This window comes from Apis mellifera, linkage group LG5, assembly GCF_003254395.2.
Source record: "Apis mellifera strain DH4 linkage group LG5, Amel_HAv3.1, whole genome shotgun sequence".
In the NCBI taxonomy this organism is placed as follows: Eukaryota; Metazoa; Arthropoda; class Insecta; order Hymenoptera; family Apidae; genus Apis; species Apis mellifera.
In genome coordinates this window covers 79,160-99,705 of record NC_037642.1, presented here as the reverse complement: position 1 = coordinate 99,705, position 20,546 = coordinate 79,160, and the positions used below count along the sequence as shown (strand labels likewise).

Below are 20,546 nucleotides of genomic sequence, written 5' to 3'. Positions count from 1 at the left end.
AAATATATTAATTATTCGAGTTTGATAATTGTGTAGCACATTTAGAATGTTATTTATTAATATTATTTAACAATAATTAAATTGTTTAAAATTGAAAAAGTATTCTAACGAATTTATTTGATTAAGCAGGAAACAGGAAATAAAAAGTTTTGATCAGCTAAACTGATTAAAAATAATATCGATATAGTTGATCCTGTTTATAACACAAGTCATTATTTTTTGGTTTTTATTGAATCAAACATGCTTATTACTAATCTAGAATACTCAATTATGAATTTTCTTCTTTTAAAATATAATTTTGATCATTATATCCTATATTATCATATAATTATATTTAATAAATTGTTTTTATTTCTATTTTTGAATAGTTGAATTATAAAAGAAAATATATATGACTGTTAAATTTTAATATTAATTTTTATATATTTTTTTTGTAGAACTAAACTAACGATTTCCATAGGTCGCGATTCAAAAGAAAGTCTATCATTTTTATTAACTATTTTAACGGTTATATATTTTAATATAATTATATTTTCATATTTATTGTTATATAATATTATATATATATTATATATATTATATATTATATATAATATTCTTGCTTAAGATATTAATTAATCTATAACATCTATAAAATTAAATTTTTATTAATTTTAATATAATATTTTAATTGTAATGATGTCGATGGATGGAAACTAATAGATAAATATTTGTAGAATGCTATTCGACAAATGTAACAAGTCGTATATTTCTTAAGAATGAGTATAAGTACGGTACGCATATCTATAAGAGACGCATATCTATTTGGGTTTGTTATAATAATTACGATAGATGATTGTATGCGGTCAGATCATGATATATAATTACAAAGAAATTATTTATTATATATTTGGTAGTTAAATTACGATATATTCACAATAAGTGATAATTAAATTTTCTTTCAAGTCACAATAGATAATTGACGATTAAAACATGATATTTTGTTACAAATTATTTATTTGTATCCGGTAGTCAGAGTACAACTTCTTCACAATGAGACTTTTTTTACCAATGAGACTCGTACCTCAGAAAATTCCTTTCTCTTTTTTTGGAGAAATCATAATTTTCTGGTGGTTTTATATATACAAAATATATATAATGGATAATAAACAATAATATCACGGTGCCTAACTCGCAATATCCCCAAGTTAGAGGAAAATTCTTCGAATTGGACTGATAATCTGTATAAAAGATGCTGATAATCACTAATTGATCAATATATCTCTATTATAGAGATATATATATTTCCTCGAAATAGAATGATGTTAATAACCATTGAGTTAATTATGTTTGAAATATGTCATTATTAGAGTCGGTTCAACTAGATTGAAATATATCAAAAATATACAATTATAAATGTCGATTAAACTCTCAAAAACTTCTCAGGTAACATCATTCTTTGTTTAATTTTAATAAAGATCTGCTAACGACAATAACAAAAAAAGGATTTCTATATGAAGAATAAACTGTTTATAAATTTCCTGAGCAATAAATGCTTGTAAACAATATTTGTATTTTTAATCTTAAATTATATTTGTTTGTTTGTTTTTTTGTTTTTTAAGCTCTCTGTGACTCTATTCTCTATTCTGTATTTATCTATTCTCTCTCTTTCTCTATGAAGTTTAATTGTGAATTTTTTGTACTGTTTTTGCGTACTTTTCTATTTCTATGCTTTCTGCAATTTACTATGTGAATTCTCTGTATTGTGTTTATTTACGTATTCTCTATTATATACTCTGTCAAAAAAAAAAAAAAAAATATTTGCGCTTTAAAGACTTTCTATTCATTCTTTGCATTCTTTTGTGCATTATATCAAGAGAAAAAACAGAGATCAACATATATGAAAATTGAACTCTTTTAACTTTTTTGAAGATAAAGATTGATAAGCCATTAGGATCAGCTTCAAGAATTTTATCGGCAGCTCATTTTCACCAAGTTTAAGATACGGTTTTTGCTATTGAAACTCTAAAGTGATTTTTGATTTTAGAATTATATGCTAAATTAATTAAAATTATCTATCAGGAATTTTGATATATTAAAAATTTTAAAATGGGTTTTTCTTAAAAATAATAAAATTATTGATCGTGTCATAAATTCGATCTAGCAAATACTTGTGATATCCAGCTCTCAATAGAAAAATAAAAAAATATAAAAAATCATAAAGATAATTCAATATAGAATAATTGAAAATTATAAAGACAAAAAATAAGAAAAATAAATAAATAAGAAAGAATATAAAAATAATATAAAAATATATAATATACTATAATAAAATACAGTTTTTTTTATTTTATTTCATTTTAAAAATTTTGTAATATTTAATAATAACTATTATTTCAAAAACAAATAATTTGTATTAAGTAATTTTACATATAATATATAAGAAAAAATTTTACATATTGCATATAACAGAATTTCAAATTCATTGGTTTTAAAATTTTTTTCAAATTTTGCAAAAATTTTTCTTTTTTCTTTGAACAGATATTAACATTAATTGATACATATTATCAATTCTAATATTTTTTTATCATTTCATTTATAAATTTTACGTCAAATCTCAAGAAATGAACTTTTATAAATAAATTTTTTTCACAAAACAAGATAGAAAATATATTTATTTATATTTGAAATGCGAATGATTGATCTATAATCGATTCGATTATACAATGATTTGAAAGTGAAATTGATAAAATATAAGAAATATTTAATGCGCCTCTTAAAGTAAAAAATTACATAGAACAGGAAGAAAAAACAATCGATGATGCGACGATAAAACGCGAGTTCGATTTAGTATAGAATATATCGATATAGTATAGAATAGAATAGTATCGATTTCAAAATTAAAGACATTGTGAGTTTTTAATCTTTTAAATCATTTTAATTGTTACATATATATGTCTTATATATGTAAATATAGGTAAAAAGAAATTCAATTTTCTGAAAATACCTTTATTTAAATATTAAGTAATTAAAAAAGTTTTGTTATTTTTTTTTATAAAAAGAAGATACAAGAAATGTTAAAAAAATTCTTATTTTATTTAATAAAAATAGAAATTATAAATATTTTGATTTTATAAAAGATACAGTTTCAAATAAAAATCTTTTTTTAACACTTTTTTTTTTGATTTTTGAAACAATTGTTTAAATTTAACAAGAAATACATATAACACATTGATAATAACATATTGATAATTATGAAAAATGCAGAGGGAATGGGAATTAAAGAAATTTTCATTCATCTTATGAAAAGTTTCTCGGAAATACTTTATAAATTCTCTGTAATTGAACACAATAGATACATACAAAGAAATTTATAATTCCAAAAAAATATAATTTGCCAATTTTAAATTTCAATAATTTGCTCTGTACTAGCTATATATAAATTATTTTAAATAATTATTTATTATAAAAAGAAAATAGAATTTTCTTGGTTACCATTTCATATTAAATAACACATATTATATAAAAAAATATTAAATAAAACATTTTTAAAAATGTAAAATCTTTTGTAAAATATCTATAATTTATTTTTATATATATTCTGAATATATTTTAAAAATAATATTTTAAAATATTGCGAAAATAATAAATTGAAATTTTTTATGATTAATTTATATATTTAATTTTTATAATGATTTTCTTTTCTATCTTGATATTTCTTTTCTAGAAAAAGATTCTATTTTTAGCGAAAAACTATGATTAAAATCTTTTTAAATAACTAATATTTGAAAAAAATTATTTAATTATTATTTAAATAAGTATATTCTTTTAAACTGCAAAATATTTAAAATTTAAAATTTAAAATTTAAAATTAATTTAAAATTTTATTACATTACATTAATATTATCAAAAAAAAATAAAATTTTTACAATACTTTTTTATTTTTATTGATAATTGTATATATTTTTTATAAATTTATATTTTTTTAACTGAAATAATTTGTTATATTTTGTATATTTTTATCTGAATGATGTTTATTGTTTTAGAATAATATTTTTTAAATTTATTTTCTATAGTATTCTAAAAATATTTTCCATAATTTAAATTTTTGAATTCAAAAAATTATAATTAAGAAATATGTCAATACAATATTTATATTGTATTTATAAATCAATTGTATTTAAATTAAAGTATTATATATATAACAAATAATAACATATAATATAATAAATAATAATAACAATTTTTGAAATTTTTTTTTCAAATGAATTTTAAAATAATATTTTTGAATTATATTAAAAAATATAAAAAAATGCATGCGATATAAATTAAATTCAAAATTTAATGATTTTAATCATTTAATAATAATAATTTTAATAAAATTTTAACATCATTCAAGATTATTCAAGATTATTCTGTTTTTTTCAATTCAATAAAATGCATAATTTGTATAAATTTAGATAGATCGAAGTGAATCGAATTAAAATAAGTCTTTAATTTTTAAATTTTTTATATTTTATTATTTATGTTTAAATTAAAAAACTAATTATGAATCTATAATAAAAATTTAACTTTCAAAATTTTAATTATTTTTTTTTATTAAATAGAAAATTATTCAATTAGTTTATTATATAATTTATTTTATGAATTAATTTAATATTTTCTTTTTTGAAAATGCATTTCTTACAAACATTAATAAAATAAATTTTTAATAAAATGAGATTATTGGTTTTCAACTTTGATTTTTAGTTTTCCTATTCATTATTTGATTTTGCATTATTTTATTATTTAGAAAAATATTTCACAGAATCGTTAGATGACCGACGATCTTTTATTCTTTTATATTTTTATACAGTGCTTGTAGACAGATTATAAATATGTCCATATATATATTATATTCTTATAGTAAGGATTGTTTTATTAAAAGACAATATCTCTGCATTAACATTTTAAATATTTTATATATTTTAATTATATGATATTATTTGCGATAATATATGTTATAACATTTTCTTACAATTTTAGACATACTTGATTTAATGATTAAAGATTATAAATAAGGTAACGCGATCAAATAATAATTATTAATTAATCATTATTGAATATTTGATTTTAATTAAGCTATTGTAATTAAAAGTTTATGCATGAATGATTCCTACATTTGTATTTTTATTTTCTAGAATTTTTGTAAAAAAATATTTATGTTATTATATAAAAATATAATGATTATATATAGTATTTATATTTAAATACATAGGACATAAAGATAAAGTATTTCTTAAAGGATTAAAATTGAATATATATAATAATATAGAAGTTAAGAAATATGATTATCTAATATGTAAAATATTTCTTTATCAATATTAATAATTATTTTCAATAATTAATTATAAAATTTATTGTAAAAAAAAGAGTAAGAACGTTACAAGAAAAGAATCATAGATAAAAAAAGATTATATAATTATTGCTTTAACTTAATATTAGAAAGAAAATATTGGAAAAAATATATTTTTTATATATTAAATAATTAATAGTTATTGAATAATTATTAATATATTTATTCAATTTCAATTTCATTTTATTTCAATTTTTGAGAAATTTTTACTAATTATTAATAGTAAATAATAAAATGATCAAATTATTATTATTTATTATTTATTATTATTTTATTTATTAATCAATAATATTCTTCTTATTTTGTAAATGGAGAGGGAAGAAGGGGGGAAAGAAGAGGCGAAAAAAAGGTAAGTTTGAATTATATTGCACAAAAAAACAGCAAAGTCTCTTAAATCTATAAATCTGTAAATAACTTATTTTTTATTGCACTTAACTTATATCATACGATATAGAATTTTTTAAAAACATGTTATAATTTAAAAATAATTAAAAATGGATTTGTTGCTTTTTTATTGTAAAATTCTCAATTAATTATATATTGTTCAATTTTTTAATATAAACGAATTTTAAATAATTTCAATCAATATGAATATACATATATAACAGATTATACATAATTGATTGTCATTTTAGAATATATATTTTTGAATTTTTTTTGAATTTTAAGAATAATCTGTGAATTATTAAAATCACATCTCGTATTACATGTTACATTAAAATCATATCTGTAGAATTTATATTGCAATTGATTTATTTCTTTGTTCCTTTTCCTACCTCTCAGTTCTTTTCTTATTCTAGCTCTATTCTAGATTTCTATTTCAATTCTTAATCTTTCTTTTTTTTATTCCATTTTTCATTCTATCCAATTAATGAATAAAATGATTAATTGAATTTTCTTCCGATAATACTTTTTCTTTTCCTTTCTTATGCAAAATTTCAATAGTTTCTCTACATTGTCGATAAAACTATCAGATCACGTGGACTTTAATGTGATGAGATTTAATGTGTGGTCAATTACGTAGTTACTTTTGCATCAGCTTGACTTCCTGAATTCCGGTTCAAGAGCTCTTTAGAAGATTGTCTAACATAGTCTTCTGCTTCATAAATTTGCTATATAAATTTGTTATTATATATATATATATATATATATATATATATATATATAAAATAACAAATATATATATATATTGAGTAAAAAGCAAGCAATTTATTAAAGCAATTTATATAATCTTAAGTTTAGACAAAAATTAAAAAAACAATAATATTATAAATATATATATGTACATACGTATATTTGATTTTGTTTTTATGTTTCATTTCTTCTTTATTTCATAGACAAAATATTCATAACCATAAATAATATTTAATTTATATAAAATTTTTAATTTAATCAATTAATGAAACAAATTTTAAATAAATTATTAGAGTAGTGAGTTTGATTGTTATGATTTTATTCTTTTTGTATATTTAGTTTTTATAAAATTTTAGATTATAATAACATTAAATTATCATAAAGCAATTAAAATTATGTTTAAAATAAATTTTCATTTTTATTTCAAATTTGACAAATTTGAAAACTATTAGATAATATAATATTTATATGATTTTCATTTCAAATGTAATATTTTAAAAGAAAATAATTAATATATATTTACTGTATTATAATATATATAATATATATTATTACTATATTATTATATACATATATTATATTTTAACTATACCATACTAAACTATTCTATATTATATATATAATATATATATATATATATATATATATATATATATATATATATACTATAATATATTCTATATTATATATATAAAATTATAAAATCATATGACACGAATTAATCATTATATTTATATTTAGATTCTCTAAATTTTTATTTATTTATAAAAAAATATTTGAAATTATTAGTAAAAGTATCATAAAGAGAAAATAAATACAATATAAAAATATTTATAGGTTGTGATTATAAATTGTCATATTATTAAGATTTCAGACAAAAAGTTATCAAGAATATACTTTTTATAAATTCTTTTTTTTATATTTTAAAATTATTATTATTTTTTTATATTTAAAATTATTTTATGATATCATGTTTGCAGATTTTGAAAGATATATATTTATTAATGAAAGAAAGACAAAAAGTCGGATCATTGTTATTGGCGCCAAAAATGCACAAATAATAAAATGTTGTCATTAAGCTGATCGTATTTTAATATATAATTTAAAATGAAACGGATTTATGAAACGAATTCATGAAACGAATAAGATAATTATACAATGACTCTTTTGAAATTTATTTCCTTTGTTCTCTTCGACTTTGTTTCAAACTTTTTTCTTTTTTTTCTTCTTTATTGTTCGTTAAAATTCTTTTTAGCTTAATATCAGATTTTAATATTTTTTTCATTCGTTAGTTTAGCCACGAATAACATTTTCACATTTTCAATAATTGCTTCGAGATCAACGCGCGACTTGTCTTGCATGTATTTCTGTTCTCTACATGAGTTCAGTTGAGAGATTGGCGTATCTGGGTTCAACCTAAATAGGTAATTCAACTTCCATATATACTCGAATGCCGCGAAACTATGAATCGAACTGGATTGAATAAAGAAAAAAAGGAGAAATCGTGATCGATATTTGAACGTATTCGAATTTGCGACAGAATTAGTTGATTAATTTCTTTTGAACATAGTCGATGGATAAAAAATTCTTCTAATATATTTTGAAATATTTTTATTTTATCTATTAAACATTTTTTAATCAAATAAGATAAAATATTTTATCTTTTTTTAAATACATACATAAATATAATTTATAATCGCAATATAAAGATACATTCTTAAGATAAAATAAACATTTCTTTTATGTCAGAGGCATAAATTTTTTTAATCGATTAAGGATATAGGATGAACGTAATTTTATAATATTATATTTAATTTTAGTTCATAATAATAAAAAAAATAATTTTTATAATTTTTTATAATCAATAAAATAAATACTAACTGAAATAAATATTAAAATTTCAAAAATATTGATAATTGTTATTTTTTTATATTTTATATTTAAAATAGATATAACCTTCAAAAGTTATCGAATTACACATTTATACAATTCTGATATAAAAAGGATGATATAATATTTTATTTTTAGAAGTGAATAACAAAGGATACCACCGACGATAATAAAATATTAGATAGAATATTAAATATCTATATTCTAGTAAATATAAAATATTTAATATTAATATTTGATTATAATGAATTCTTAATATTCCTTTAATATTCGCTATATAAATTAATACTATAATATTCGTTATATAAATTAAATAAATGCTAAAAATTTTCATTAAATTCACAAAATATTTATATATAAATAAAAAATAAAATAATAAAAAAACAATAAACAAATAAAAATAATTATAACGGATTTTTCTTAAAAAAAAAAAAAATTATTATATTTCTTGAAGCTTTCGATCGTTAGATTGGAAAATATTGCGTAAAACATTATTTTGCAATATTTTTTCTTCTGTTATATATCAGATATATGTATTTTATAATTAATATTATAAATCGAATCAATTGTTTGCTTAATTAAATATTTTAAATTAAATGTTTTTAATTTATTTTTTAGTTATTTTTAAATAGATTCATTTTATTATTAATGAGTTTTATATTTAATTGTTATTTACAGAAAGAATTTGAAATTATAATTCTAATTTTTAACGATTAAAGTTAATATTTTTGCAATTATTAATATTAATCAGTTTATTTGAAAATTTATTTTAATATTGTTTTTATATTAACATTTTTTAATTAACGAAATTAATTAATGAAAATTAATTAACGAAATTATTAATCATTCTAATTACGAGATTTGAAATCATTGTCTTGAATATTTATAATTTCTATTTTTATATTTTTAGTATAGACCGAAAATAGCATATTATTTATCGTAGGTGAAACAATTTTGAATATAATACTTAGAAATTTTTAATAATTATACTTTAAATTTTTTTTTGTTTTTAATTATCTCTATGATTGCTACTACTTTTTATTGATTATTAAATTTAAAAAAATTATGAATAAAAAAACAATAAAATAATGAAACAATAAAATTTATAAATTAAACAATTTTAAGTATATATCTAAATTACTTTGTATATTTTAAATAGTCAAAAAATTAAATATATGTTTTCATAATGAAAATATAAAGTATTAATTATTAAAACAAATATTTTTTAATTTTCTTTTTAAAATAAGATTTATTAAAAAGATTAAATGATTAACTTTTCATAATTAATTATGAATACATTTAAATACACATTTATTATTTTTATCATATTTTTGTTATATGTAATATATTTAAATGTATTGTATATTTAAATGTATATTATATTCTTATTCAGTTCTAAGTGAATTTAAAGAAAATCAATAGTAGAATTTCAGCACTATTATTTTTTTCTAATTTAATATTTTAAGATTTGAACTTAATATTCTAAGATTCGAATTTTCTTGTCTTCAGCAAGTTTTAATTGAAATAGAATTTGATTGAAATTTAACTAACGCGAAGTTTATTTAAAATTAAAATCAAATAAAATTGTAGATATTTAATAAATAATATTATACATATAATATATTTTTAATACATAATAGAATATACATAAAATTAAATATTTGAGACACTTTTTGAAATCGATTTCAGAAAAAAACAAACGGCCATGTTACAATTTTATTTTATTTTCGTTTTATTTAATACAAATTTTAATTACTTATAATTCATAATAAATAAATCTCAGTTTTTAACATTTTTATGCATTATATATTAACTTTCATATTTATTTTAATCTTTAAAATTGATCTTCTAAAAATATGACACGAATATATTAACATTTTGTATATGAATATTTTGGAATGATTCTAATGAATGTATGTACATATATAGGCATAATATTATAATATTATGTATTATATGTTATATAATATAATATATTTGAATAATAAACGATAAATAATTTTGACAAATATCTATTTTCATCAAAATAAAAATGAATATGAAAAAATGAATTGTAAAAATACTTATTTTATTTTTATATATGGATAATTATAAAATTCCACCAAATCTTTCATTTTCTTTTTCTCTATTTTATCTTTTTTGATTCATATGTCTATATAATACACAATAAAAAAAATTGTTATTTATCTCTCTTATATTATATCTTATATTATATATCTCTCGATTAGTAGAAAATAATACTTTCTAATAATCTTAATGATATGTGGAGATAAACAATTTGATTATTTTCATTACGAAACAAACGCGGATTGCTTCAGGTCAAGATGCGTTCGCCCTCTCACTGCGACGCAAATGACATTCTGATGCTTGAATTTAATAATATTGCAATCATTATTATTGTTTCTTATTATCGTTTCGGTTGAATTAATCTGTCTTCTTGCAATTTTTAATCATACTTCTTAATACAGCTTTGTTCATCACTTCTTAATCCAACTAAATTGCATAGTAAAATTCTGTTAATCTAAGCAAAAACGAATCAAATAACTGCGTTCTCCTTTCTTACTATATTGACTAGTGTGCGTAAATCCACCTATATTATGTGTTTGTCTCAGGCCCATATATAGGGGCCCCTTTACTCGATCGCTCATTTACAACATCTGTAGTCGGCAGCGTGAGTGCATCGACATCGCATCGTTGTGAATCCGATCTTCGGGATAATTATATAGATTATCATATTCAGTTGCAATTTTTATAGAAAAGCATTTCAATTCTGTTCGCGTTATATTTTACAACAATCTGATCGTATATTTATCACATTAACTCGAAGCTTTCAAAGATTAAAAAAAGTTTGGTTAAATTTTTTCTTTCATCTTTTTTTGCTTTTATCTTACGTTTCATCCATTTAGTGATTTCAATGAAATAGAAAAAAGAAAAAGTATCGAAAACAATCTTGAAAAGAGAAATTATTGACAGGAGATTTGATTATTGGAAAACTATTTTATGGACAATTGTTTGTTTTCAAATCTGAAAAGTGATCTCTTAAAATAAATTGGTGATTAAGTCAAGAGAGAAAAGAGGAAAGAAGAAAGAATAAGAATATTGTGAATTGGAAAGAAAAATTTCTACGAAACAGATAGATTTTTTCATCGAATAAGGATTTCATTCGTTTCAAGGATACGAAGTTCGAAAGATGCTCTCAATGGTTTCGATATTTCGGTACTAACTGATATTTTTAGCTCGTTAGTTCGATCTGTTATAATTTCATCGCCGTGATAATCGCATATGTTTTAACGTTTTATTGATCATTTTATATAACATGATATTTTAAATCAGATAATTCTGATATAAAGAGAATATAAGGAAGAAGAAGAAAAAGAGAAGAAAAAGTTGGGAATAAACAAAAATAATTAAGTAAACAAAAAGAAAAGAATTCTGTTGAAAAGTGTTCTATGTTGAAAATTTTTATCTTGAATCAGCAATTAAAATAACGCTTCCGAAAATAACAAACGTGTCATCTCTTTTCGGTGAATCTGAATGTTTATTTCGTGACTGAAAAAGGGACTGAAACATTTTATCGCGAGAATATGCGATTCATTGGAACATCGATACCTTTTTTTAATGCATCGCAATGCATGTGCATAATGCTCTTATTGATTCTACAATTGGCATGCATCGTGCACTTAACATCCATCGGTGATGATGATGATACACTTCCAGGTCCTCAAAAATGTTCCGATACGGAGTTCAAATGTATGAACGGCAAATGCATACCTGGAACCTGGCATTGCGATGGCGACGATGATTGTCGAGATGGTTCGGATGAAGATCCAGCAGTTTGCAGTAAGTATATTTTATTCTTTTAATTTAATTTTTTATTTTCGTTCTTTTAATTTTTTTTATCTTATTCGAAAAACGATTCTATTATCTTTGTATTTTGTATCTAGTTTTTAATAATGATTAGTCATTAAGTAATTGATAATTATCTAAATTTTCTTTAACTCGAAATGATTTTCAATTACAATATTCGAAATTATAATAATTATTGTAAGAATCTTGGATATAGATCATCACAATAATATGAATGTAATTAATATTATTAAATGAATTAATAAATTAAATGAAAAAATTTACAAGTATTTTTCATTTGTTATAGTTATTATAGTTTTATTTTTTTTTTTTTTTACTATTTCAGAGTACTATTGCGATTTTTTGCGTAACTTTTAAAATTATATTAAAATTTATATATATATATATATATATATATATATATATATAATTATAGCGTATATATTTATAGCGTAATTGACGAAGTTTGTAAAAATTTTAAAAATAAAAATATTTGTGTTACATTTGAATTTTTGAAGTAATATTATAATTATAATATTATAACTATAACTATAATAACTAAAATACAAATATCAAAATTATAATATATATAAATATACAATATTTTAAAGTGAATTCAAAAATATCTATAATAAATTATTTGTAATATCTAATTAATATTTAATAATATTTAATAAATTATTTATAATATTTCATTAATATTTAATAATATTTAATAAATTATTTATAATATTAATAAATATATAAAGTTTGTATTTTCATTTTAGTATTTGATTTTCTCCAAATATATAATAATAATTGCGTTCGTAGAATGATAAATATTCATTATGATAAATTTACTTTCATCGAAAAATATAACAATATTTCAGAAAATATTGTCTTTATTAATGTATTTTTTTCGCAAAATTCAGTTTCTTTTTTTTATTTATCTTGTTAATATATAGTTTTTTCTTGCTACTCTAGTAAAATCTATTTTTAAAAAAAAATCTAGATAAATATCTTTCTATATTTGTGAATATAATTATCTGTAAATTCTAAAACCAAAATCATTTTTATTTTATCTTTATATATAATAAATTAATAATTATCTTTTCTCCGCAATATCTTAACTTATTTAGACGATCTTTACAGACTTCATTTGCAAGATTTTCAGTATTATTCCATTTTGTAATATGAATCATCAATTTATTTTTATTATAATATAATAAGATTTCTAAACTATCTTTCTAAGATTTCTCTTTTTTATAAAGTTAGTATATCTATAAAGTTTTATATATTTTTATATAAGTATATTAATATATTATATATTTTTTATAAGTTATATATATTTTAATTTCCATTCACATTTTTGTGTTTTAGATTTTTTCGAATGTTTATATTGTACATTCTAATAATATAATATATAAATATATATAATAAAAATATTATAATATACAATAAATATATTATAATAAAATATTAGCATAAATATTAGAAATTTATTAAATGTTTTAATATACTTTGTAATATGGATTATTTCTAAACTATTCAAATATTTTTGTAATAAATCTTTTTTTTTACAATAAATCTCTATAATGAATTTTCTCTAATTTTCTCGAATTTTGTCAATTTAAATATTTTTAAATTTTCTTGAATTTTTTAATTTTTTATACTTAATTTTAATTATAAGTATAATACTATTTTACAAATATGTTCTTTTTATTCTTATTGATAATATCTAATAATCAGAAGATCTTGTTTGATTATTTTTTATATTTGTAATGTCAATCAACTATTTAATTAATTATTTTATGTATTATTTTATATAATTGTAGTTTTATCTTATTTAATTCTGAGAATTATATCAAACATGTGAAAATAAATTCATTTATATTGTATAAATATTGCGTAATAGCTATTCAATTTTAATATTATTAAATTATGATTAATATTATTAAATTATTAATATTATTATTAATATTATTAATAATATTATTAAATATTTATAATTATTAAATATTTTTCGCTTGAGAGTTGTTGAAATTTTATTTTTTTGATTTTCTATAGAAACCGGGGTGTTTTATTCGAAATTCGAAAGACAAGACACACGGATTAATTGATTCTATGTATTACGAATTGTTTGGAGTTATTCTATTGATTAATTATATAATAATAAGTTATTTTATTGAAAAAACGAAAGATAATTAATCATTCATCAATAACTAATTGAAATCATTAATCACTCTCAGATAGCAATCAAGTAATCGCATAAGAAATCTGTGTGCCTCAAGCAAGAAGTATAATAAAGTATAAATTAAGTAATTGTAACTTAGAAAGCGTTCCAAATCTGACTAAACTTGCAATAGAATAACTTCATAAACTCATTGATACTAGAATGTTTTCGATAATAATGTTGAAACGTCCTTAAAACTTATATATCGTAAAACGGATATATAATATAAATCTAAATTTATATCAATTTTATTACACAATTTATATATATATCAATAATAGTAAATGAAAATCATTTCGAGTTATACAATCATTGAAATGTCAAGATGAAAGTAGTAGACGTAAGAGAATTGTTTAATTTTTATATTTTTGTTTTTAATTCGATCCATCAATTAATGCGAACACACGTGCTTGGCCATGTATTTAGTGGAATAATTTGCATAGATTGTTTTTAGATTGTTTTGTTTTCGTTGCATTGCGCACGAAACCGATAAAATATTATATGTACTTATGTATATATTGAATAGAGCACATAATTAAAATTATGCTATTTTGTGATAGTTGTTTCAGATGAAAATCATGATTCAAAATCGAGTTGTAATGTAAACATTATTCCATCCTGTGTAAAGATTATTCCATTCTTACTATTTATATTTTTGGATTATAGATTTAAATCATATTTAATGTTTTACATGAAAATTAAACTTTTTTCCTCTCTTTGATATAATACATTCTAAATATTTAGTATCAATTTTTGATATATTAATAATATTTTTTTAAAAATTTTTTAATAAAACTTTTCATTAATGTATTTATTTTGTCTATTAATCATTGTCTTATCATCATTATTTATCATTACTATCATCATTTATTATATTAATGTTATTTTTATTAATTAATAATTGAATTTATTTTAGTATTATAAAAAAATCGAATTCACTATATATAGTTTTCTCGAAACCATTCAACATTTATCTAATTGTAAAATATTGTTTTGCTAAAATCATTATTTAAAAATTTCATTTATATACTTTATTCTATATATATATATATATATATATATAGAATCTATATATATATATATATATATATAATCTATATATATATATATATAGAATCTATATATATATATATATATATAATCTATATATATATATATATATAGATTATTGATATATATATATATCGTATTAGTGAATATGTAACAGATATATATATATATATATATATATAAGATATATATATATATATTTGTTACATATTCACTGATACGAGTAAAAAAATGATAAGTTTCGAATCTTTTTTACTACATTTAATAACGAAATTATTTGTAGAGTAAGTTGAAGAAATTGTAAATTGTTGACACACAAAGAATTGTTTTGTTCGAGGTACATGCGTATTTTGTTCAAATATCGATTAATTTTTATGTCATAATCACGGCTTAATATTAATTGATGAATTCCTGTTTTGCGAATCGTGATAAATCATATCATCGTATTAATATAATTAGTGTTCTATATAATAGTACACTAATTTTTAATATAGTATTTTATGCCTGTGTATATGATTATATGTATCAATATATTTTATTTTTCAGAAATAGATTGTTGCACGATATCACATTATTAATAATAACAACCGCTTGTTCTGATTTCATCGCGGAAATATCGAATTAATATTCATATTCTTGCATTTCCAACCATAAATTGTATATATACATACGGTAATTTAATTTAATATTTAATTATAATGACCTTATATTCTTGCATTTTCAACCATAAATTGTATATATATATACGGTAATTTATTGGATTGGCAACTAAGTAATTGCGGATTTTTTTTTTTAGAAAATCAAAGACAATTTTTTCATGGAAGTAAATAACTTTATTCTGTAATGTGTTGCCCATTTTGTCAATGATCTTTTGCCATCTTTCAGGCAGCATCATAATCCCACAGTTTTCATAAAACTTCTGGTTTTTATTAGCAAAAAACTGAATCAGGTACGATTTGATATCATTATCATTATTAAAATTTTTACCATTCAAGGAGTTTTGTAAAGATCGAAACAAAAAGTAATCAGATGGTGCAAGGTCAGGACTATATGGTGGATGTGGCAAAACATGCCAATCAAGCTCCAATAATTTTTGCCGAGTGACCAAAGATGTGTGTGGCCTTGCATTGTCATGATGGAATACAACACCTTTTCGATTTGTCAATTCGGGCCGCTTTTTTTCAACTGCATTGTTTAATTTCGTTAATTGTTCAATGTAGACAACAGAATTGATCGTTCGGTTGGGTGGTAAGAGTTCAAAATAGACAATTCCTTTGTAATCCCACCAAACTGATAACAAAACCTTTTGATGAATACCAGCTTTTGATGTTGTTTGAGCTGGTTCACGTGGCCTGCTCCACGTGATCTTTTCCGCTTGATATTGTTGTAAACAACCCATTTTTTATCGCCAGTTATCTGTCGTTTTAAAAATGGATCATTTTCATTACGTTTCTTTAGCAAATCGCAGTTATATGTTAATGCGTTGCGTTAAATGCTTTTCTTTCAATTCGTGAGGAACCCATGTATCGAGTTTTTGAACATAGCCAAATTGTTTTAAATGGTTTTCAATGCATGTATGTGATACATGAAGCTTCTCTGCAATCTCACGAGTTGTACTGTGACGATCCGAATCGATTATTGCTTTGATTAAGTCGTCATCAATTTCAACTGGACCAGAGCGTTTTTCGTCTTTAAGTGAAAAATCACCAGAACGAAATTTGTCAAACCAATTTTGACACTGCCGTTCTTTTAAGGCTTCGTCGCCATAAACATAACTTTTTGTGAGCTTGCGATGCGTTTTTCCTTTTGCGAAAATAAAAAAGCAAAATATGACGATAATATTCCTTTTGATTTTCCATTTTTCAACGAACGCCAAACGAAAACTACCTAAAATTTTTTGATTCGTTACCGATCAAAAAATTTTTTTTACTGATTGACAGCTGAATTGCCAACTATCAAGTAACAAAATGTGTTTTACATTTGGACTACGCCAGCAAACCTAAAAATTCAACTGAAGTCATCTATGAGTGAAATCCGCAATTACTTAGTTGCCAACCCAATAATTTAATATTTAATTATTGATGATCTTATGTGTAACGAATATCATTACAAACTGTTGATTATGTTTTGATAATTATTTCTAGTTCAATAAATTCGTCATTCAATAATAATTATTTATAATTACCTGATTTTTTTGAACTTTGTTTTGTAAATTGTAGTCATTCCATTATGTGTATATATATATATATATATATATATATATATATATATATATATGCCTTACTTTATATAAAGTAAGGCACATAATTTAAATAATTTCCGTTATTTCATAAATAATGATTTTAATTAAAAATTCAGATAAAGTTAAATGATTTTATGGAATTTAATGTAAATACTTTTTTTTGAAAAACTATTTTTTGGAGGGCATATAAAAATTAAATATGTTTTTTTAAGTGAAATTATATATTTATTATTGTAATAATTGATTCTACTGATCATTTGCCATAAATAATTAATCTATTTGTTATGTAAAAAAGATATTAATGTATAAAATATTTTAACTTGAGTTTTGCAAGCTTTTCATATGGAAGATAAGAAAAACAAACAGAAGAGTTCTTATTTTTTGTCTCTTTTACGAAAAGAAGAATTTAAATAAATTAATTAAAATATTTTTTTTAATTTGTTTAAACTTATTTTTTAAACAGATTAATTCTTTTTTTTTATAGAAAATAATTAGCAGAATCTATTAATATAATAAAAAATATACAATTCTATTTAAAAATATATTTGATTTTTATTTATATTATTAAATATATATTATATTAAATATATATTATTTATATATTTATTATATATCCAATTATAAAAAATTATTTATATTAAATTAGATATATTCATAAGCATTTAATTTTTATCTGAAATATTTGTCATTAAAATCATTATTTACGAAGTAATTAAAGTTATTTTATTTATGTGTTTGTATATTATATTACTCTATTAATCTATATGTATACTATATATATATACTATATTATACTATATTATATATATATATATATATATATATATATATATATATATATTGGGTTAGCAACTAAGTAATTGCGGATTTCAGTTGAAGTTGATGACGACCTAATCAAAGCAATAATCGATTCGGATCGTTACAGTTCAACTCATGAGATTGCAGAGAAGCTTCATATATCACATACATGCATTGAAAACCACTTAAAACAACTTGGCTATGTTCAAAAACTCGATACATGGGTTCCTCACGAACTGAAAGAAAAGCATTTAACGCAACGCATTAACAGCTGCGATTTGCTAAAGAAACGTAATGAAAATGATCCATTTTTAAAACGACTGATAACTAGCGATGAAAAATGGGTTGTTTATAACAATATCAAGTGAAAAAGATCGTGGAGCAGGCCATGTGAACCAGCTCAAACAACATCAAAAGCTGGTATTCATCAAAAGAAGGTTTTGTTATCAGTTTGGTGGGATTACAAAAGAATTGTCTATTTTGAATTCTTACCACTCAACCGAACGATCAATTCTGTTGTCTACATTGAACTAACGAAATTAAACAATGCAGTTAAAAAAAAGCGGCCCGAATTGACAAATCGAAAAGGTGTTGTATTCCATCATGACAATGCAAGGCTACACACATCTTTGGTCACTCGGCAAAAATTATTGGAGCTTGGTTGGGATGTTTTGCCACATCCACCATATAGTCCTGACCTTGCACCATCTGATTACTTTTTGTTTCGATCTTTACAAAACTCCTTGAATGGTAAAAATTTCAATAATGATAATGATATCAAATCGTACCTGATTCAGTTTTTTGCTAATAAAAACCAGAAGTTTTATGAACATGGGATTATGATGTTGCCTGAAAGATGGCAAAAGGTCATTGATCAAAATGGGCAACACATTATAGAATAAAGTTATTTAGTTCCATGAAAAAATTGTCTTTGATTTTCTAAAAAAAATCCGTAATTATTTAGTTGCCAACCCAATATATATTATATATGAATATGTATAATTAAAGTAAAAGTTTTTTTACTCAACAATGAAAAAAAAAATTATCGAATGGAAATTAATATAGAATAGTACATAGTAAAAATCGGCTATTTATAGCTTTTTTTTAAAATTCAAAAAATGACTTTTCTTTTTAGATGTTAAAAAGTTACTTATATTAATTTATTAAATAATTGTTAATATTTTTATGAATTATATGATATAAATGATTAAATCAGCGATATAATGCTTAAATTTGAAATTTTTTATGATTTTCGATAATAATTTATAATAAAGTAAAAATATAATAAAATAATAATAATACTAATATATTATAATGTAATAACAATAAATCTAAATATTTTTATCTTTCGATATCTGTTGCTTTGCGATGCGGAAATCGATTTTGATAAAATTTTATGCGTATATATAAAACTTAGATTTACAAAAGATATATTTTTTTAACATATAAAATTTTTTTTAACATATTCTTTTAAATAAATCATTATTTTTATTTTTTTCTCAATTTCATTTAATAGCAATTTTAAAAATTTTTTTGAAAATATTTTAAATTTTTGTATTGTTTAATAAAATAATTTTTCTAAAATCTCAAAAAATTTAAATGGCTCAAATTTTATAAATCTTTTTTATTCGATTTCTAAAGGACGATCGATTTTATGTTACGCGCATGTATGTATACATATAATATATATAACAATTTTAATATAAATATATATAATAATTTTCAACATTAAATCATAGTATAAGTGTTTATTGAAACTTTAAAAATTTATAATAAAATTTCTAAGATAAATACATATTCCGTTTTTATCTTTTATGATCTTATTTTAATATTATTGATTAATTATATTAATTAATATTATTTTTTAAATAAAATATATTTATATTATATTTTTCATTAAATATCACTTAATGATCTTTCAAATTAATTTAATTTTATTGATTTAATCTTATCGATTAATCTTATTGATAACAATAAAATGATTTAATATATGGTTTATA

The 20,546-nt window shown here is 20.0% G+C and overlaps 1 protein-coding gene across 9 annotated transcripts in view; it reads left to right on the top strand.

Moving 5' to 3' along the window:
• Positions 1 to 20,546, top strand: part of LOC412401 (lipophorin receptor) — an 82,388-nt gene that overhangs the window by 29,968 nt on the left and 31,874 nt on the right. For 5 of the 9 annotated variants that reach the window (XM_026440676.1, XM_026440675.1, XM_026440678.1 and 2 more), the window contains exon 3: positions 12,116 to 12,238. The exons of 2 other annotated variants lie outside the window; for them this stretch is intronic. In XM_026440676.1, coding sequence (XP_026296461.1) covers positions 12,116 to 12,238 — 123 coding nt within the window. Of the gene's footprint in view, positions 1 to 11,047; positions 11,615 to 12,115; positions 12,239 to 20,546 lie in introns of those variants that run through there. 2 more of the 9 variants (XM_026440682.1, XM_026440679.1) reach the window with 1 other exon arrangement.